The 23,203-nt window shown below is 36.1% G+C and overlaps 2 protein-coding genes across 2 annotated transcripts in view; one reads left to right on the top strand and one right to left on the bottom strand.

Annotated features, from left to right (window-relative positions):
• Positions 1 to 2,228: 2,228 nt before the first annotated feature.
• LOC129806909 (probable tyrosyl-DNA phosphodiesterase) lies at positions 2,229 to 4,438 on the bottom strand. Its single transcript, XM_055855761.1, has 5 exons — positions 4,265 to 4,438; positions 4,108 to 4,191; positions 3,519 to 4,047; positions 2,684 to 3,445; positions 2,229 to 2,623 (listed from the first exon to the last, which is right to left on the bottom strand). The coding sequence occupies exons 1-5, from the start codon at positions 4,293 to 4,295 to the stop codon at positions 2,269 to 2,271; spliced, it is 1,761 nt and encodes a 586-aa protein (XP_055711736.1). The 5' UTR covers positions 4,296 to 4,438; the 3' UTR covers positions 2,229 to 2,268.
• Positions 4,439 to 12,716: 8,278 nt separating this feature from the next.
• The window catches only part of LOC129806899 (neprilysin-1), a 28,080-nt gene continuing 17,593 nt past the window's right edge, over positions 12,717 to 23,203 (top strand). The window contains exon 1 of the mRNA XM_055855741.1: positions 12,717 to 15,321. Coding sequence (XP_055711716.1) covers positions 14,865 to 15,321 — 457 coding nt within the window. The 5' untranslated portion in view covers positions 12,717 to 14,864. The remainder of the gene's footprint in view (positions 15,322 to 23,203) is intronic.

Here is a 23,203-nt window from a genome sequence, read left to right on the forward strand (position 1 = left end):
TTTAAGTGAAGAATCCACAAAATGGATTTTATTTTCTACTACACCAAAAAATTCTCTTGTTCATTCGGCGTATATGATTTCGAATTCAAGAAAATTCGTTAAGTCCTTTAGAAATGGTAATTTCGACGTATTATTAGACCAAAAGACCAAAAACGGTCAATGACGCTGATCGATGAATGTATGAAAGAATGGATGGATGTATGAAAGAATCGCTCCTTGGAAATTACAAGGGGCCAATTCAATCTAAGTCATTTTTCTGGAGACAGCATGAAAGATTCAACTTTGTATAAATAATTATCTCAATTAAGTATGTTAGTAAAAACAATTTAATTCTTTTGTATTTGTATGAGCATTATTATAAACATCGAAACATATATATTTTTTAACCTTTCAAAATATGTTTTTTAATGAGTTAGCTCTTTGTCATTCTAAATGATACGCAAATTTTCATGAAATTAGAATGACACGGGATCAACTTGCTTGAGTTAGTCCCTTGTTTCACAAAAATTTGAACGATAAATCTATTTTGTACCCCTTGACTTAAAAAAACCGCGCAAGCAATCATAAAGAGTAAAATTTTGAAAAACTTTTCTAATAATGAAATTTATTGACTCATATCATCTGAAATTTTATTAAATTCTCTGTTTAAACCTCAAAATCGTCAAAAAGTGAGTTGGCCCCTTGTAATTTCCAAGGAGCGGAATGATTTTTCAGCATCGAAGTGGTGCATGCGATGACAAATGGGTATTGTTCGACTATTCTAAACACAAAATGTTAAATCTTTTACCTGGTGAAGGATCAACAATGTTTAATCGATGTGGATCATGTATAGCTCTAAAAACGATCAGAATCGGTAAAAAAAAAAACACGAGGGAGTGATATTGTAACGATTATACGTTCCTTTGCATTGAATTTCTATGGTTCAGGTCTACATCAAAACGTGAATTGCAATGTGCTACTTCTCCCGCTGTACTCTTCAGTCTGGGTTCTTAACGGTATAATCACTTTTTTACGTCGATGGTATATGACTTGGCTAAGCAGCACTTTGCCAATTTCAAAGAAGTGGAAAATTGGGTGTATGAATGGTTTTCATCCAAGAACGTCTCATGAAATCATCATAGTATCCAATCCATTTATTGCCAAAGAGATGGCATGTATCTAGATCTAGATGAGCAAGAATCGATATTTTAAATATATTTTTTTTATATTGATAAAATGTTTCATGTTTTTGTTTTAACAGAGAATTTCAAGTTAAGAATCCAGTATAATTACTCGACTTTTTGACCCCTTGAAATTTCCATCTTCCACCTAAATTGAAACCAAATAATGCCACTATGTTTTGTCTGATCTATTTGGTTGTTCCCGGATCTAGAAGTTAAACGGTTAGAGATAGAAAATCAGAAAATAATTTGGAAGACGAACGCTGTTTAAAAAATTTCTAGTAACTGTTTTTGAAATTTAACACTTAAAGAAGAACTCTAGAGAGCTTATTTTTCAACCGATTTTGGCGAATTTGACGTCTTTGGAAAGGTTTTGAAATCCCTGACAGTCTGAAATAATTTTGATCCGAAATTCAACGTATGCTCCTAAGCTATTTTTGGCTATCTTTTGAGTGATTTATAAATTGGGTTAAATCGGTTTTGAAACGGTAAATGTTTAACGATGTGATTCTATATCATAAGTTTGAGCATTTTGCAAAGCTCATATACTTTGCCACTTTTTTTTTTCAAATAAAAAACACAACCATCAGAAATGTTCTAAAAACGAAAACAAAATCAAATGCAAAATTGATTTTTGCATCATGCCAATTTTAAAGACAAGTTTTGTATTTCTTTTGCAAATATAAAGTATGAGGCTAAGATTCTTAAGGCCAAAATAGCAAGAAATCGATTTAGCGTCTTTAGTGTGCATGATGAGTTTTAGCATTCTCGGCTATCGAATTTAACTCGAATATTTATCAGTCGAATTATAATTTTTTTCCATGAAAAAATTAAATTTCAATATTTTTGTCTAATAAATCGTAATAAAATGTCAATATTTTTAGGAGCTATCCTTCTCTGATCAATAAGAGACCTAATTTGTGTTCCTCATCTGCATTTTCATTTCTCAAGATAATACGAAAGTTGAGGTAAAATATCTACAATAAACGGCTTATTTTTATTAACCTGAACGGATAGCAACCTCTGTACCCAAAATCAAATTTATTAAATAAAAAGAAGGCAAACACGTTAATAAACTGACTGAGACCGGACATCTTTTTATTTTTTTTTATTTCAGAGCCTCATGGAGATAATCCATCAAGAAAGGTGAGTCATCGAGTCCATAAGGTGTTAGGGGAATGTCATAGGGCATTGGGAAGACCTTTGCGGCTATCGATGAACCATCCAGTGGAAAGGTATCTGTTTGTGTGACAAATTTGGGCAAGAACAAAACTCCAGCTTCGTAGTTCATAATTCGCAGTGGAGGTTCGAATTTGGAGCTTTTGTTGAAAGCACCCCAGGCAGCTTTGGAGAGATTGGCCGAAGTGAGAAGGAACCAGTGGAGTCCTCGATCTGACCAGCGACAGTAGGTCTTGATGTGAGGCATTGCTTGGGATCTGTGACGTTTATTGGATTTCCATTGGCTGCAAAGAGAAAGATTCAAGGGGAAATTTGTTCCCGAACAATAGTAACAGGGGACTTACTGAAGGTGATTCTTGAGCCAGGGCTGTTTGTCATTGGTGTTCCTTTGGTAGGGAAGGCATCCACCTCCAAGGAGGTCATCGTGACTGTTTTTGACATTGGTGAAACTCGGATAGATCATGCGGAAATGGGGCATACGACGCAATCCTGCTGGTGCAGAATCTTTCCGGAAGTTGATTCCCCATTCCCCGAGAATCCATGAACCCACGGAAACACCCAAACTTCCAATACTTGAACTCTGACCGACAATTGGGCAGGATTCGTCGACTTTGCTTGAATGCTGAGTTAGTAAATGTCCTACGCGGGGATGTCCCCAAATTGGACCCTTGGGAGTGCTCCTGTGACCTCCTGGAACTGATGCTACGAGAAAGACATTGACTTCTGAAAAATTGGACTTTCTCACCCGTGTGATCCAATTCTGAATCTTGGGATTGTTGTAAGCCATTAAGTACTTCAGGAGATCTTCCCGGAAATTTGTGGGACTCTCTCCGAAGGCTGTATCACTGGCATCTGGAATTGCAGGAAGTTTTGGACTGATCCATAAACCCTGAGTTCGATTGTGCCAGTCATCTTCATAGAGATTTGCCGTAGAAATGACGACTCGCATGGAGCCATCTGTATATCCCAGAAGCATCATTTTTGTGTGATGAATCCCAAAAGGACCAGACATTGGGACCTTCATGGCCTGAACATTTGGTCGAACCTTGGAGATATTGAGCAGATCAGGAGTTTCATCACCATACAAGATAATCAATGGCTTCTGACTGGAAGATTAAGGTAGGAACTTTTAAAATATTTTTTTTTTACTCACAGAAAAATAATAATTAAAATCCTTACTCATATCCAGCAAAATAGTAATGTCCAAGAAGCCATCCAATATCCACCATGAAATTTATCTGGAGAGAACACTCCAAGTCCCCAAGACTCTTGTCCAGAATTTCCTGTAGGGTGATCGAAAGACTCTCTGTATGAGTATTTGGGGAATCTGTAATTGTGGTCAGGAAAAAATTGTAAGGAGCTGCAGCTTTGAGTTTCTCTGCCATTTTTCCTTTTGGCAAGACAACTTTAATGTAGTCATGGATATTCCTTGTTGGTTTGGTTTGTTCTTTCGGAGGAGAAATTCTCTTCTCAGTATCCTTGCTACATCCAGCTTCTGGTAATTTTGGTTCCTCCTCCTTTTTGGGCTTCTCACTGACTTTTTCCAAATCCTCCTCCATTTTTTGCACCTTCCTCTGAGGTTGGAGTGAGAGATGAGGGAAGAGTTTTATGACAATCTCTATCTGTTCCAATATGAGATCTTTGGTCAGGGAAAATTCATCAGGAATGGTGTATTCTCCATCTGAGTGACTTCTAATGATTGACTCCACTGAAAAAGGAGAGATCTATCAGTGTCAAATTAAACAGCAGTCTGAATTTAAATATTTACAGTGGATGTGATTGTACTCAGCAAAATGAGCAGGATTCTTCCGGTAACAATTCTTACCATACTGACAATTTTTCGTAGGCAAATCTGAGTAGAAATTAAAGAAATATGCTTGAGTAAGAATATTGCAGTGAGTAAATAATCAGACGTGTAGGCTTACCATTGGGTCGTTTAGCTGAATTACCATCCATCTCTGGGATTTTTAGCCAGGAACAAAATTATAAACAACAAACAAATGCCACCGGTAAAGATTGAGGTTACAGTTACAGCACTGACTGGAACCCGGCTGAATAGCCCTCAGTGTGAACTCTTAGGAATACACATTATTTATTCGCTTCGCAAACGAATAGAAAATAAGAATATAAAATCAAACAGCATTAACAGAGAATTTCAACTCTTATAACATTTGACTTCATACAAAACTGCGATAAAGGTATACGGCTCATTAATCAAATTGAAAGTTTGCAAAATTTATTGCTAATGGCTCCGGCACACCTTTTTAGATCGAGAAAATTTCATGGAATCAAAATTCATATCCCTTTCTTTCTCACACGCTTTGCATATCGACGGTTCCATTCCATAATATTCTAATTCGACTTAGAGAGAGAGATATGTTGTTCCTGGGATCGAGATCTACAACTGGTGAAAATTAGGTGGTCATCCGGCGTTCGGGTAACGAGATATTCATTTTTTTCGAAAAAAAATTACACAGGCAGCATAGGAAATCGCCAACTTCAAATGGCTCTCCTCAAAAGTTGTCATTATTTATCTCAATCTTTCCCACTCCAAATTTGATTGAGCTAGATTGAATTTGGATTGATGTTTAAAAAAAGAAGAAGAGTAGAAAGAATGAGATAGACATATGCAAAGCGTGTGTGAAAGAAGAGGATTCCAATTTCGACTTCACCAAATTTTCCTAATCTAAAAGGTGTGCGGGAGGCATAAAAAACTTATTACAATTTATAGCCAATAATGAAACTTTATTTTTTTTTTCAACAAACATTTTAATATTTCTTATTTCTTTAGAGAAATAAAACATCTTGTCAAGCTTGCGCAATAAGAATTTTCACCCGTTTAAGAAAGATGTTTAGTAATTATTGAACACAGGACAATTTCTCACAAACCTGTATAAAATTTGACCTCAAATAGCGAAAGTAAGGCAGTCCCATCAAACATCCGAACATCTGTTTTTAGACGCATTTCTCAAACGTTTATGAACTCTATAGGGTGAAGTAAATACTTATCGCCACTTTTGGAAAAATGTGAAATTAATTGTATTAAATACTTTTGAACTCTTATTATAAGATAACTCAAATTTTACACAAATCAATAGTCCTCCAATTCGACGCTTATAAAATTTTAGATTACCAGAATATTTTCTTAACAGGGCTTCTTTCCTATTTTCTTACCTGTATCAAATAGTAAATACCTCGCTGTTATTAATAATAATCGTAGACCTTTCCTCAATTTTTTTCATTTGAAGTTATATGGAGAAACGTTACATCAGGCTTAAAGGATCAAGTGATGATTCTCTGGAGTTTTTTTTCTACAAGATCATTCACAGACGCTACACTAGACTCTTGCTTATCCGTGGACTCTTTTTCCGGGTGACATAAAAAGTCCGTGAGACAGTTGAATTTCAAAAGTTTTGTTGACATATTGTCCCCGTTTCGGGGTCTTTTTGTTAAAGCAAATGTGCTGTATCTACTGTAATTCTTTCTCACTGTAACTTTTTTGAACAGTAAGGTAAAGTGCCCTCGAGTCGACCGGTTCCTCAACTCGACCGATAGTCAATATTTGAAAGTTTTTTTATGGTGAATTTCTATAAAATTGTCACTGAATCGTATTTATTTATGGAATAATTGACCTATTAATGTTAGATCATACGCCAAAAATATTAGTGCAAATGTAAATAAATTGAATGAAAAATAACTCTACCGGTCGAATTGAAGAACCGGTCGATTTGAGGGCACTTTACCTTATGCATGTTTAGAGTGAATGTCGATTCAGTTAGGTCAGGAGTCACACCACAAATTTCCAGTGTAAACAAAAAAAAAAATCGTTGGATTTCAAAGAATTTGATGTGTATCAATCTCAAAATCCACGTGACATTGAGGTCCCACTCTCAAGGATAAGCGAGAGTCTGCTGTATCTTAGAAGTAACCTAGATTCTCGCAGGTCAAACAGATCATAAAATCCTTCTTAGACACTTCACTGGGAAACTTTGTGCATTCCACAATCACATGACATCTCTTTAGAGGTTTTTAAATTAGAGAACTTAAATTGGACTTTCACATTATTTATTTATTTATTTATTTATTTATTTCCCAAATATGTGCATGAGTTGCGTCTGCCGCCGACTTACCATTACCGGCCTCCCCAGGTAAACGGCAGAAACCCTGGTTCACTGACCGTTTAAGCCAACTCATACAATCGAGTAAGCTGAAAAAAAATCAGCTCAATAATATATAGACTAGGTTCAAGTTGACTCATTTGGCATGGTAAGGAAAGTGGGGAAGGAGCAAAGCACAAGATGGGATTAAGTGACAACGGACTTCTTAGAAGTACGTGTTGTTGCCACTGTGAGTTCAGTTAAATACAATAAGTGTAGAGATAATAGAAATAGAAATACAAATAGAGAGGCTTACGCAGAAGATCCAAAGGAAAATTGAGATATTTAAAATAATAAAGAATAGAAAGTACTATAATAGTTAGTCAGAAATGGGCAAAAATTGAAAAAGCAGGAATAGGCAAAAAAAGATTTTCAGCAAAAAAAATAAAAAAAAAAAAACCAGATAAAGTTACTACATCAGGGTAACAGGGAAACTATGAAGATAGTAAAAAGTAAGGAAAGAGCAGAAAGCTAGAAGAGAGTCGAAAGTCCGCACCAAAAACGGGCAAACCGACTCGGCAAGGCGCAAAGACAGCGACCATAAGATGGATCATCCCAAAGTGCTAGGTATTAGGTGAGCTCACTTAAAAGAAAAAATAAAATAAAACGAGCAGTAATGAATCTGTGAGACAATTTACCGAGCGAACACTTCACAAGGGTGGGCAGAGAGAGGGCAGAAGGCCCGAGAGAGATCCCACTAGATATCGCGCGGAAACAATCCCAGCAACATCACACCACTAAGACATGCCGCGAAAATGTAAAGATAGCACCATCCCACGGTCGATTACATGTCCCTACCAAGCCAGCAAAACAACGTCAAGCTACGGAAGACAATTCGACTCAAAAACCGCTAGCCCCTCGATGCTCTATACTCAGTCCATAGGAGGACGTTGACCTTATTTAGGAAAGTTTTGTATGAAATGTTTTGGCTTCTCAAGCGTTCAGGAAGGGAATTGTAATAAGTGGGTCCCAAATACGAAAAAGATCGCTTAAACCATTCCTTTCTAGGAAAAGGAGTCGGAACAGTTAAACCTATCCTTAAAGCGCGAATTCTTCTAGAGTTAAGGAAGCCACCACGAATGAAGAAGGTACGCAGAGTTTTATATTTAAATGAGTATGCAATAGGGAGTATTTTAAGGTCAATGAAGGTCTTCCAAAGCGAGTCAAACTTCCCAATCCCAAAAAGAGCCCTCATTCCGGATCTCTGAGCCAATTCAATTGTTTTAAAATTTGATGGAAAAGCCGCACCCCAGGCAGTCAAACCATACTGTAATCTGGAATTAATACAGGCGAAATAAAATGCACGAGCTACATCCCTAGGGCAATAGCGACCTATTTGAAAGGCATTAGAAATTATGGGTGCAAGGGAATTCTTTAATCTGGCTATATGCGGTTTCCACAATAGTTTACTATCAATGACCACTCCCAAATAAGTGACCTCATCAGTGAAAGGGATATTAATGCATGCGTCTCCACAATTAGAGAGACACCCTGGTGAGTGACAAATCAAAGCTTCATCACTATCACATGGAGAGGGAAGAAAAAAACGCATTACTCTAGATTTACTGCTTAAGATTAGCGAATGATCGTCCAGCCATAGCCTAACCGTCTTCATTACACTGCGCATATCAGAATTAACTTCATTCCAAGAATAACCCTTGAAGACCAAAACCAAGTCATCCGCGTATGCAAGAATTTCGCAATTGAGATTAAGTTTTAGTAAGTTGTTAAGGTAAATTAAAAATAGAATAGGCCCTAGGACAGTACCCTGTGGAACCCCATGCTCCAGAATCCCAAAACTACTCATAACACCATCAATACGTACAGATTGGGGTCTATTAGCGAGGTAAGACTCGAAGAAACTGAGGCCAATTCCATTAATTCCCAGTTGAGTAAGAATTGTTAATAATTTGGAATGATTTACTGTGTCGAAAGCTTTTGTCAGGTCTAGAAAAATCGCACTGACACATTTTCCCTCATTAGCGCTGTTACAAATCCCCTCAACAAGAGTTGTGATCGCATCCTCAGTACATCTACCGGAAGTAAAGCCGAATTGATTCATACTAAGAAGATCTTTATTACGCAGAAAATTTTCTAGACGAGATTTTATAAGTTTTTCAATAATCTTTGAGAATACGGATAAAAGAGAAATGGGTCTGTAATTATTGGGGTCAGATCTAGAGCCTCTCTTGTGAATTGGGATGATAATTGCAACCTTAAGACAATTTGGAAAAATACCACTTTCAAAGCACTTATTAATCAAAACAGTTAATATATCAACGATATTGTAGGCAATATTTTTAACACAATCTGAGGTTATTGAATCATAGGATTTAGATTTATTGTTTTTTAGACTAAATATAGTTTTAAGGACTTCGAAAGCAGTTACTGGAAATACAAAAAAATTTGAAGAAGTATCCACAGTAGGGGCGTCAAAAGAGGGTGATGAGTTGGAGTTGGATGGTGAAATCATTTCATGTATAAGTGCACCTGGAGTATTTATAAAAAAATTATTCAAGCAACAACCTATATCTGAAGGCGCTGTAAGAACTTTATCAGAATGAACGATTTTTTCAATATTGGAAGACGCAGCCGACTCTCTACCCGTGAGCTCATTTATGAGCTTCCATTGAGCCCTACCATCACCCCTTGCAGCTTTAAATTTCCCCTTATAATACGCATTTTTTTCTTGTTTGACGCTCGCAGCCACTGATTTACGCAATTTAGAATAGTCCTTACGTAGTTTAGCATTATTTGGGTGCTTTTTCATACGTTTGTAAAGCTTATTTTTAAGTGAAATTCGTTTAATTAAAGAATTGGAAATCCATGGCTGCAATTTACGAGTTCTTTTACTATGAGGAAGAGCAATGGAACATGTGGAAATCATATTTTGTAGTTTATCAATGAAACTCTGGAAGCTTAGGGACACATCAGAGATTGAAAGAATATCTTGCCAATTTTCATTAAGAAGACATTGGTTGAGATCTGAGTAAGAAATTAAAGTGGGAGAAATTAGGTTTTGCGGGTTTTGCGAATTTTTGGTAGACTTTAATCCCCCCACTGTGAGACACAACAGGGAGTGATCAGTAATATCCAGATCATGTACAACACAAGAATTGCGAATTTTTTTGTAGTTGCACTTTGCAAAAATATTATCAATCATGATGAACTGTTGTTAAATATTCTAGTCGGGGAATTCACGAGAGGCTCGAAACCATATGAAGAGAAAAGAAACAAAAAATTATCTCTATGAGTACCAATGCAGAGCAAATCAATGTTGAAGTCACCCAGAATATATACGATCTGGTCATTAGAGAGAGAGATCAGAAGATTTTCAAGTTCATCTAAAAATGAAATAATAGAGACAGAGTGCAAACGGTATATAGCAACGAAAGTGAAAATTATCTGATCAATTCTGCACTTTACGAGAAGGCAGTCAAACGAGACAGTCTGAGGACTAACTGTATTAATCACTTCAATATTGCTCCTCACAAAGGCAGCCACACCTCCCGAACGATAGCTCTCATTGCAACTAGTAAAAAGAGTGTAATCAGCCAGACTAAAGTTGTTCTTTTCGCACTCCCGTATCCAAGTTTCAGTTAGGAACAAAAAATGAGGAAGGGAAGGAAATGAAGCCAAATGAGCCATAAATGAATCAAAATTTGCCCTCATGCTTCTAATATTTTGAACTACAATTGAAATATCATTTTTTAACATTTTAGAGAGGTTAGGAATGAAGGTGAAAAATCAAAGAATCAAGAGGCAAAACTAAATAAAAGAAAAGTCAATATCGATTTGATTACAAAAAAAAAATGAAATTGGAAAGATTACTTAGAAATGATCTTTAAATCTGAGGTAGTAGAAATAAGATGAACTCTCCCAGCGTTCTCACGGCGCACCAGTATTTTTCCTCCAGAAGTCCAGACGTGACGCCACCCACACTGAAACGCAGTACTTCTCGCCTTCTTCAGCAATTCCCTCGTCGATTTATTGAGCCTTTCAGCAACTCTAAAGCGAATTAAAGGCTCACCATTGAACATGAAGCCATCTCTATGTGATTTTCTTTGCTTCCAAGCCTTGAAAACCTCCTCACGCATTCTCCGCGATGTAAATCGAATGATGAGTATCCCTGTTGTTGTTCGTAGTAATCTTTCGGAATTATCGGTCCCAGAAAGATCCCCATTCTCCACGACCTGTCCCGCAGCATCACCGACCTTCGATTTTCCACCGATGTAAAAGCAATCATCCAAGTCTCTCACATCCACCGTTATGTCCAATGCTTCTTTGAGAATTTTTTCCACCGATGAATAAACCTCATTCTCGATAATTTGTGGTACTCCATGCAATTCAACAGCTCTGAAGTCACAAGGGGGGTCTCCATATAATTTACCGTCTGCTTGGGCAATTTTTTCTTTTATATCCAAATTTTCATCATGGAGGTCATCAATGTCGTCACGCATTTGAACCACATCATGCCGGAGACCATTCACATCTTTTTTCAAATCCGAAAACTGGTCACACATCTTAGCAAAATGCTCCTCAATTCTTGCCAGGGAGCTCATATGATGCTCTACCCTCTCAAATCTCTTCTCCAGAGCATCAAATCGTCCATCCAGCAGTTGAAATCCCGTCTCAGCCTGATCGGATCTGAGAGCAGATTTTCTGCGCACACCACAATCACTACAATGCCACGCTTTCTTCTGCGCAGGTGATAAACTCTGAAAGCTTTCCAGATCCTTTCCGGATAATCCCTCACATTCAGCGTGAAACAGTCCTGAACACAAGCCACAACTCAAGCCAACTGTTAATCCATCGATACGCAAGATCTTCTTATCGCACTTTGCACAAGTAGATGACATATCAAAAATCACTGCACTGTTAATGATTAATAAAAATTCAACCGAGTAACAAAGAGACACGTCCAAACTCTTCTGCTGACAAAGCTGAATTGTTAAGATAATACCAACCCGTCTGGATATATTACCAACCCCCGCAAGTGGTAAGATATTACCACTGAAAAAATGCATCATGGTGATATTTCGATGAAAATGAATATGTTTTCTAGCACTTTACTCTTCGCAAGCGTTCGCATTATCAATTTTTCTTTATGTTGGTTCCTGTCACGACTGTTTGGCGGTTTTGGAAGACAGCGAGGACTGTGGATAAAACAGTCGAAACGAGACAGGAACCAAAGGAGCCAACAGAAAGAAAAGTTGATAATGCTGAAGAACTTGAGAATAGTAAAATGCTAAGTAGAATATGGTTATTTTTTATTATAATAAAATGCCATCATGGTGTTATTCTAATAAAAAATCAACATGTCTTTTTTAGCACTTTACTGTTCGCAAGTGCTTCTGCATTATCAATTTTTATTATTTTGGTTTCTGTCTCGACTCTATTTCCAATCCTCGCTGTGTTCTAAAAACAGCTAATGTGCATTTATCCTAATTCCTTATTAAATTTGAAACGTGAAACATCTTTGAGACATCATTGAGAAAAATTTAAATTTCAAATATCTGTATTCTTAATTACCAAATAATTTTTTTTTTAAATAAACTAGTTTAATTTTTAGAATTCATTTTTAATTTAAATTAAACTTTACGCATTAAGGTCTCTACACATTGGGAGCGATTTTCATCAAAAATTGCATTTTTGACAGAATTTTGACGTTTCTACCTACACAACTGTCGCAAATTTTCTTCAAAAAAGCAATTTGACGAAAATTGATCCCAATGTGTAGAGGCCATTACTGGTGAAAGCAGTGCCGCAAAAATATTATATTCTTCTCGCATGCGTACCGAATAAAATGTGAATTTTCTATATATTCCTTTCTAATTGGAAATCTATGTTTCTCTGTATATCACTTCCCGCCACTTGGAAACATCGAATGGGTATTTTGGCGGGATGTTGTACAATAATTGGTGATTTGAAAATGTGCCCGTTTGCCAAAGAAATTTACTCGCACGAAAGCTAATGGGGAAGTTCAAGGTGAGAGTGGAGTATTAATTTGTATTTTTCGCGCTAAGTGGAGAAAAACTTGTGCGAATTGTGGCTGTGCCTAAAAATGTGTATGTCGTTCAGGTAATGTTTAATTAGCTGGAAAATGACGTGCGCTTCATTTTGTACTCTGTCCCCATCAAATATCAATCAAATTCGAGGAGTGGGATCTGTGTTCTTTTTTTTTCTGCGAGCACATTGTCAGCAAAAGTTTCGGTAGAAGGCTAATTATATCTTATCAGAGAGGATGGGTGGGTGAGTGATGATGGGCTGAACAATAATAATAATAAAAAAAAGGGGGTGATATTGCTGATGGGTGTCTCACAGGTCTCAAGACGACCATTTGAATGAATGTGTGAGTTTAGTTAGAGTGAGAAACGATCTCTCAAGGGTCCCATTTAGAGGCTCATTTCTTTTTTTTTTTGTTATTCCTGTTCAATTCAGCAGTTTTTTTTGTTGTTGTTGTTCTCGCTGTGGGGGTGGTTGAATGAAAAATATAACAGCCTGGGGAGAGAGGGGGGTTCTGTGTGAACTGTGTAGTGTGTGATATAAAGGAGAAGTCAGTGTGACAAAAGCGACGACGACGAGACGGTAAAATCGACGCTATGGATTTCTTAGTGGAATATGGAATATGTTTCTTTTGAATTTTTATCAATTTTGAAGTGGTGGTGAGATTGGTGGGATTTAGATGTTAATTGAGGGTGATTAGGACTTGGTGGTTCAGGTGATTTTGTTGGGGAAAATTGTTGAAAAAATTGGACAAAGTGTGAAGCAGCTGTGTTGGGAACTTGGGGCAAGAAGGATAGAGAGTCTCTCTACCCTTTTTTTCTTCTTTCACTTTTCCGTGCGATTTAGTATTGAAAACACACACAATTGATGCGCATGCCATTTGGTCAGTGAAGTGCCAAAAGAGACGACTGGCGGGAGATTCGAGGGGTGGCTGCGGGACAGCTCCGATGCGGCGTTCAACAGCGCGTGTGGATATCGAAATGGGTGTATAAAGTATCAGGACACGAGGAGTACGATTAGTCGATGGTGACTCTCTGAAGACTTAACATCTCGCGGTGTATAAGATCTCACTCCCAACACAACACATAACACTCACGGCCAACAAGTAAGTGTTGTGCGTTTTCTCCCAACACGTCAGCTGGTCCAGTTGGTGATCTTCGCATATTATTCTTTTTTAAAGAGCCAGAAAGTGGTCAGTTTTTTTTTGTTGACCGTTACCGCAATTATTGGGGATTCCAAAAGTGTAAAAGAACCATGTGAACTTGTGGCACAAAATTTCATTCAAAAAAAAAGAGGAAGAGAAATTTTTTGAACATCAACAATTAGTCAAATCCCGTGAAGAGTTTCAGAGACTTTGATTGATAATACAGAAAAAAAGAATTTTAAATTGATCTTGAAGTATCTTCTATGTGCAAAAGAATCCATGCAGACATCGCGACGTGATTGTGCTAATGGGTGATAAATTTAAATTTAAAATCACATGTGGTGGCATTAAGTGTATGTGTATAAGAAATTAATTGGGATCATTGTGCACTGTCTTACTATTTGTTGTATTTTCAAATTAAATTTTCACACTCCTTTTCCAATACACTCTGGTTTGGGGGGAGCAGCTCACAATCTTTTAATATTGCCAATCAATTCATCTTGAATCACCCAGAGTGCTTAAAGTGTCTGGTGCTGATTGAAAAGTTACTCTCTCACAATTACACCAACAATTTATAAGAAAAAGAAAAATTAAATAAAAAAAAAACCTGTAAAGAAGTCTTATGACGCAAAAATCTCTCTTGTCTTCTTGAATATAAAAGACTCTGTGAGGTGTGAAGGTGTTTATTATCAACGTCTTTTTGCCCATGAGTGTCAATTGGTGGTTAAACTAATTAGGGTTCAAAATAATACCCGTGTGGTGTGTGCAGAGAAAAGCATCCCATTACCAGCAGATAATATTGTTTGAGACACTGACTGTGGGTACTGTGAGACACCATCAACTCCTTAATTGGACCAAAAATCAAGAAAAGTGGAAAATTCTGTGGGTGAATTTGATGTGGAGGACACAAGAAATGGTGCTGTACGATAAGGATGTGAGTTTCAGTTGAACAAACATTTTTACTTCTCCCTCTTTCCTAAATAATAATAATAAAAAAAAATAAAATAAAGAGAAAAAAAATCTGCAAGAGTTTTCCGGAGCAAAGAATTAAAAAAAAAAGAAGGAGGAGAGGACAAAAAAGAAACCAAGAAGAAGTAATTGCAAAATTAATTCTCTTCCCTCCTGCAAACAAATTCAATTAAGTGAGTTACCATCTTTTCTGGTGAAAAAGAGAAAACAGTGAGATTGTGTGGTGAAAAGGAGAAGTGGGGCAAGAAGATGCCATCGCCAATATCTGAAAGTCGCAACAGGGATTTCCTCCTGCATGGCGATGAGTGGCAGAAGTCTGTCAACAATGGTTATCTGAGGACAGCTATTGGGGCGGAAAATGGAGCTGGTGGTACTGGGCAAGTACCCAGTGATTCCATTGGTCTTCAGCAAACTGATGAGGCTACGGGGATACTCCTACAGCCTGAAACAATTGCCGAGGGGACACTTCAGTGTTCCGAAATGGGTGTTCAACCCCAAAAAACCTCCACAATTGTCCACTTTGCACCAGGATCTGTGCCCCAGACATCAGTACAACGTGGTCTACCAATTGAATTTATGTACAGAGACACCAAACTTCGACGACGACTCTTGGTCCTGGCAGTGGCTCTGATGGTTTTGGGTGCAGCCATTGGGGCACTATCCATTTACTTTGCCGGTACATTCAACTGTTGTTCAGCCAGAGAAGGTTAGTTATACCACATTGTACGCCCAGATACTCTTATCACACCTAATCGGAATTTTCAGACAAATCACGATTAGCAATTTTCATTCCCACTTTTTTCCATCCCAAAACACAATGAATCCGCATTTTGTGGAAGCTCAAATTGGAGATAAGTGGTCAGTTCTATTGTCTATTTTTAGCTAATTCACACGAGGACATATACCCTCAAATGGATTGTCTGAAAATAATATGTGATTGTTGTTATATGGTCTGGGGGATTTATCAAAAGGGACAAAAGACAAAAAGACTTTTGGAAATGATAGGACAATTTTCAGGATAATTGCATTTTGTGGTTGGTTTGTGCCAAATGGATTTTTTTTCCTGCACTATCACAAATTAAATTCAAGGTATGAATGGTTACGATAAAATTGTACTCTGAGAGATTATTTCTTAACATGTTGTACCTAAATCATAAGAAGCAATCATATTCAATATTTACGTCTTTGCAAAAGTCACGAGAAAAGTATAATTTTTATAAATTTTATGACTTGCAATTTACAATTTTTGAATATTAAAAGCATAACTTAATTGTTTTCTGACACATTTTATGAGTTTTTTCGAATGACACTAATTACGTATTTAAAAATACCACTAAAAACAGAAAACCAGAAAAATCAGAGAAAGCACATAATGCGCGACTCCAATAATAATATAAAGGAATTAAGACCATATTCATTTACATTTGGAGACCGGAAAAGTTTATAAAAATATGTAAAATACAATTAAAATAAGCTTAATAACCAGCTTTTTATAACCACAACGTTGATATTTTGAATAGCTTATAGTTTTTAATAACACAAATATTTAAGCATTTAATATATCATTGTAAAATAACGAAGATTTATGACAAAAAGTGTGGATTTATTTAAAAAATTAGGTGTTCTATTTCGAATCTAGTTCGACGTAATGATTCAGAGGAGTATAGCGAAAGGCTTTGAAGCTTCGCACATATTCTAGCTTCGAACGTTTGATATATTTCCCATAAGGGAAAGTGTCACTGCTTTGCACGGTCCCAAGCTTCATAATGACTAAATTTTTCCAATGTTTTTGAATAAATGTGACTCCGCAATATATTTTAAAAACAGGACACTTTCCCCTAGTTTTTAATATATAGGTGCGATGAGTCACATTTATTAAAAAAAACGTAAGAAAGATTTAGTCGTTATGAAGCTTTGGACCGTGCAAAGCATGGGCACTTTTCCCTGTTCCTTAAATGAATCTGACTTAATTTATTTCAGGAAATATGTGATTTAAGACTAGCTATTAAAATCGGTGGCAGCCAAAATCCCGAAAAGGCCAAAATCCCGAAAGCCAAAATCCCGAAAAGACCAAAATCCCGAAAGTCAAAATTCCGAAAGCCAAAATCCGAATGTTCAAAATCCTCAAAGAGATGAAAGTATATGGAGGAAAATGTTTAGAATAATTTCCCAAGACACAGAAGTTTTCCCTTTGCCTACAGCAAGTGCAGGTGCAATCGTGAGAGTAGCTATGATACTTTTAAAAATTCGGGATTTTGGCTGTCGGGATTTTGACCCATTCGGGATTTTGGCTTTCGGGATTTTGGAGTTAGGGATTTTGAACGGGACCCATTAAAATATATTGCTATTAGGTCAGATTCATTAAAGGAATACAGGAAAATACGAAATGTTCGAAGCTAGAATTCGTGCGAAGCTTGAACTTGAAAGCCTTCCCCTAATGGCGTTATTCCAATGAAAACCGAAAAGGGAAAATATTTATCCTGAATTTCTTTTTAGGGGGAAATGTAGAGTGTTAATAAAAAAATATTACTATTTATTTTAATTACCCAATATCTTAATCGTATTACCGTGCTACGTTCATGATCTTATATTTCTATTGGATTACTACCGTTTATTTCGGTTTGACCATTGCACATCCTTAATCTTTGGTTCTGTATAAATAGTCATTGAGAACAGCCTTTTTTCCTGATGATATAGTAATATAGGATAAGATAAAGCAATTCAGAATCTTGTCTATTTTAGAATTTTGAGATTTTCTCACTCTTTCAGATGGTCAAAGAGAAAAAGAAAACCACGAAAAACAACAAGAATTTACATTCCTTCGTTGATTTTTTTTCCTTTTGCCATCTAAAATTGTTAGGAAATCTGAAAGTTCCAGATTGATGTGATTCCAAATGACCCCATCTTACTCTAAAGTTCTCTTTTAATGCATTTTGTGAGATACAGTCATACATACTGGTCCTCAATCGATGTGTTTACAGCTGGAGTGTAATTCTACAAAAAGCGTCTCGGCTAAAAGGAAAAACTTTCAATTTGCACGAAATGAACGTTGAAATTTTATTAACGTTGAAAAGACTTGAAACAGGGTTTAGAATTTTCATACTAAAAACTTACACAAAATTGAGAAAATTTGATTTTTACACTCGATATTCTTCGAAATTCGAATAGAAAATACTTTAAATTTCAGACGCCAGGCGAACGAAACTAAAAGTAAAAATCTCTTTTCTTTGGGTTTCGAAACTGATCTTCGAATGTCTTATCTTTAGGGGAGATACTCTCCTCTCGCTGTGAATACTCTGAATGGATGAAATTCCCTGTTTAATACAAGTGTTGGAAAAACGTCCTGTGTTTTCCGAAATACTCGAATTCATTAAATTAGTTGCTATTATTTATAAATCACTGAAAAAATGGTCTAAAATAGCTTACGAGTAATGCAACAGATTTTTGGATAAACGTTTCTTATTGACTCATAACCGGCTAATTACCGGTTAAGACTTGTCGTAAATTCCAAGACCTTTCCACCGAGCCCAAATATGACTCCATTCGATTGATAAATGCGCTCTCTAGAGCCTTTTTAATGTTTGACCTTGAAAAACATTATAGGAAAGATTTACCGATAACTTCGTATATAGTCGAAATGTCCGCTTAGGAGATCTCTAAAAAAAACATAAGAAAGAAAAGAAATACGATAAGAAGTGTGTTATCAAACTTGGACGGATATTGAGAGATATTTTCGCAAATCGCGCAAATGAAAATATGAATTGGGTAACTTTTTTGGAGTCCTTGATTTCTATAGACTCAGGAAACTTAATTAATTTTCAATAAAATTTAGTAAGCAGTAAAATTTTATTCAATTATTTTTCATTATTAATGTTCTTGTAGAATATGTCGGTAAAGAAGGCACAAAGAATAGAACAATAGAAATCCGACAGTTAAATAAAACATAAAGAACCTTATAATAATAATTTTGCTGTGTATAATAAGTTTGTATTGTAAAAAGACAAATGAGCAATCAAAGAAAGGTGACTGTGAAAGCCAGCAATAAATTTAAAAAAATTAATTGTACACCACGAGTTGACAATTTTTCAACCTTGATTGGGGAGACTTTTAATTGAAAATTGCGAAAAAAGGATGACATAAACTTCTGTGTGTCTTTGAACTTGCAAAGTAACAGTGGCAGATGTACAAGCGAAAATATCTATTTTAATTGAAATTGTGACAAAATCACTGATTTGCATATTAATTCCGATGGTTGATTGATATTCACAAAATGATAATACTCCCGGCAATATTTTGTAGTAAATAAAAAAAAATGTATGCTACTTTGCGTAAATATGTGGGTGAATGTATTAGCATAAATTGGAGGATTAATAATTGATGTTCAGTTGACTTTTAAAAGCATCAGTAAAGCGCATTTTAATTGATGTACTGATGGGAATATTGCTTAATTTAAATATGACTTGCGGTGTTGTAAAAAAATATACGAGGAATTCGATGTCACACACCATTGATTCTCAAGCACAATCATTTTCTATTGATGTGGCAGGGTGATCAAGTGATTGGGAGAATGAATGAATATTGAGTTGTTTGACTATAAATTGTTTATTTTTCGTATAGCTAATAGTTCATATTATTTATTGCTCTAACTTTACTGAAAGAACAATATATTATAATCACTATTTTCGATATTTAGAATATTCCGTTATCATCTCCAAGGAGACATTTTGCCATATTTAATTTTGTAAATTTCATGTTTAGGGAAAATTGACGACACGGCGTTTATTTGTCCGTTTGTTTATTGGCAGCTCCAGAGAAACGGTATATAAGAGATAGCAATTCAAGATTTTAAGGAATCTTTTTAGAGTTCTATAAAACATGACACAGAAAAACTGCAGAACATACCTTTTAGATCGGGAAAATTTCATGAAATAAAAATTCACTTATAACTTTTCTTTCTCAAACGTTTTGAATATACAGTAGACTCTCTTTCAATTGGGAATATGGGGCAAAATGTCATCCGGTTTAGCGATAGAATTGAGCGTTAAAGCCTTTCTAAATTCCACAAAAAGTGCTCAATTATAAAGAATCACGATAAAATAGGAAGACCTACAGCGAACTATTTGTCGCCCGTTTGAAAAAAAGCCGATTGAGTGAGAGTCTACTGTATCTCTATCCAATCCAGTCTTTCGTACTCGAAATTGTTGGATTGAATTTAATCGAATTTGTTGCGATATTTGAAAAAAGAAGAAGAGTGGGAAAAAGTAGGATATAGATAGCTTTTGATAAAGAAAGGGATGCGAATCTTGATTTAATGAAATATTCCTGATTCAAAAAATGTACCGGAACTACTGGAATAAAATTTGGATTTTCAGACAAATCAATCTAAAGTTGAACATTCTAATAAGGTCATCTAATGGGTTCAATTTCAATGATTATGTCGTCTACTACATCTTTTAAATTGGGAAAATAATAAAAAGAAAATTTCCATCCTTTGGTGATTTGAATGATGCTTGTCAGCATCACACCAAATTCAATTTAGATTTGACTGATACAGATTTGAGAAAAGGGTAGGAAATTTTGATTTTATACAATTTCCTGATTCAAAAAATGTGACAGAGAGGACAGGGGCCTAAAATAATTCTATAAGATGATCAATGTAAATCTAAATTGTAATAGCTGACATGATTATGATCAAAAACCATGATTGATGACTATTCATATAAGCATTCATTAGCATAATGAGAATTGCCATATTTTGAGGATTGCTGAGGAATATTTTCTATAAATTAAAAGTGAGTGTCTGTTGTCTGTTCAGTGCATTGATCTCATTGACCCACTATTTTCTAATGAGTTTTCAAGTTAAAGGTCTCAAAATCTCATTTCTCAACCCATTAAGACAGGTTTAGACTCACTTGAAATGTCTCATTTAACCCGGGGGATGACATTAGCTCTGAAAAATGCGACCAATTTTAGTCTAATTTTTTTCCTGTTTTCGTATAGGGTGGAGTAACCACTTATCCCCACACTTAGGAAAAAGTGAAATTAATTGTATTATAACTTTTGACCCCTTATTATCAGATAACTCAAATTTGACACAAAGCTACTTAGATATATTGCCTCTAGATTCGTCAAAACAGTTGTCCTACAATTTAACGCGGGAGTACCTAAAAAACTGGTTTTTATTCACAATGCAAAAATAACCACTTCGTCGCCACTTTTTACCACTTCTCGCCACTTCTGTAACCACTTCTCGCCACCCACTTGGAAAAATTCAAACTCGAATATTTTGAGCAATAATATGCAAAGAATACATTCAGCATTTCTTTTTCCTCATGATCACCTTATTATTACACACATTAAATGATTTTTCTTCACTTTTATTTGAGAAATTAAATTATTAGAGAAAACAATATTAGCCGTCAAATTTTAAACCTTTCTCCTGAAATGTTGCATTTAGATTTACAATGTTTGGAGCGAACGGTATGTTTGAGAACTTGTATAGGCGAACATATTGTCCATATTATAATTATTATTATTTATTATTAATCGTATCGAGACACTTTATTTTTATTACAATGTAATCTTTACAACGTGCTCGTGTTGGAAGAATCTGCTGATCGTAGATCGCCCAGGAATGCCTTCCTCGTAGTGTAGATGCTTCTTCCATATTCCCGGAGTTTTTTGGGCAAAGGCGGTGCATTTTTATTACGTTATATATCACAGTGGAAATGTCTTTTTTAGACATTCAGATCTTTGCACCGGGCGGGACTCGAACTCACAACACTGTGAGTCAAGCCGAGGATCGATCCGCCTAAGAGCCAACGGTCTTGCCTATTACGCCACCGAGATCCCCATTGTCCATATAACAAAATACCATTGAAGTATTCCTAATAACGGTTAAAGTGGTTCTATAGAACCTATAGAACGTATTTACTAACTGAATGGGGCCATATTTGAGCTCGATGGCAAGTTCTTGAAATTTCTCACCATTATTCTAAACCGATTCCAATCGATTATGAACCGCGGTTATGAATCGATATTTAGTTTCTATCCTAAAATCAATAGTTATTACTCCTAAACGATATTGCGCCGTCTTTTCAGTGATTTATAAATCAGTTCAAATCGGTTGTGAGTCGGTAAATGGTAAATGATGCGAAAATACTTTTAAGATAAAGCATAGTTCGAGCATTTTGCAAAGCATGAAATGCTTTGCCACCCCTTTTATATTACAATTGAATCATTTACGATCTTGTATTGTAAGAATGAGCTAAGTCAATCGTACACCACATAGGAGCATCTCCTTACAATGTGAATGTTTTTTCGAGCTCTCGGTGTTTTTTTTTTGTTTTTAGGGTAAACGCGTTGTATTTTATTTTTTATTACGTTTTATCCGAAGTGAAGATGTCCTATTGCAAACCTCCAATTTTTTGCATCGGTTTTCATATTCGTTAAAGTAGAGATAGCAGTATAACCTTTGACTCATTATGAACGGTTAATAAATCGGCTGTGTAATGATTTTAGTAACATAGCTTAATTAATTTTTTATTAACAAATAATAGGAAAGTCTTTGGGACACAACATTTAACTATACCTATTTCAAGCATTCCGCAAAATGTTTTTCATTTGGCTACCATTTTCTTTGAGCCACATAAAGATATGTAGTGACATGGATCTGAAATGGTGCAAGAATAATGATGTGGGAATATTTGGATCATCGTTTGAATGGTTGTTGGCTCATGAGAACTATATTTACAGGAAAAAAAAGAGAGTGGAATGAGTATTGAAGGGAAAATATTTGCATTTGGTTTGTGAAAGGAGCAGAGATTTGGGAGGTGGGGTTGTAGGGGATGAGGGAATGAGGAATGAAATGATGGGGAAAAATATGGAGCGGAAATCGACTGAGAGAAAACTCACCGGTCGGAAATTTATTCCCTCTTATACATGTAATCTTGGAAATGAGGAAATGAAATAGCCCCAAACATGTGAAAAACCACATCCCAAGCAAAAGAGCGACTTGGTGGAGCGTGGTGGTTTGATGAGGGTGGGCTGGGAAGAGGCGGGAAAGTCAGCAAATAAAATGTTGTGAAGGATGTCGTGTAAGAAAAAGACATCGAATGGAAAGCTGTGTCAGAGATTCTTCATGAATTTATCATGCTATGAGGAGGATGAACACAGGAGATTGTTTGGAGAATTTGTGCTTGGGTGCGAAGTAGATGGTGCTGGATGTGAAATTTAATTCATACCATCTCGCAGCCAAAGATGGAGTGTGAATTTTGCACAATTCCAAATAGGATGGCATGCTATGCAGGAGAAGATTTTCGGTGGTATGAAAAAGCTCTCTGCCAATATACTTCCGTTTTCTTGGTTTTGGCATTAATTATGAAAATGGAGCGAACTCTGTGCCACATTGTCTTTCCTGCACACAGCCCCCAAGAGAGCTCTTCCTCAGACGATTCCCTCTCTCTGGAAAATTGGGAAAATTGCCATGTGGCATTGGGTGTTTGTGTGTGTATGTTAGTTTTAAAGTGAGCGAGAATAGCATTTAATAATTAATGGTGAACATGCCTCATCCTACCAAAATGGGCCAC

This window comes from Phlebotomus papatasi, chromosome 3 (genome assembly GCF_024763615.1).
Source record: "Phlebotomus papatasi isolate M1 chromosome 3, Ppap_2.1, whole genome shotgun sequence".
Taxonomy (NCBI): domain Eukaryota; kingdom Metazoa; phylum Arthropoda; class Insecta; order Diptera; family Psychodidae; genus Phlebotomus; species Phlebotomus papatasi.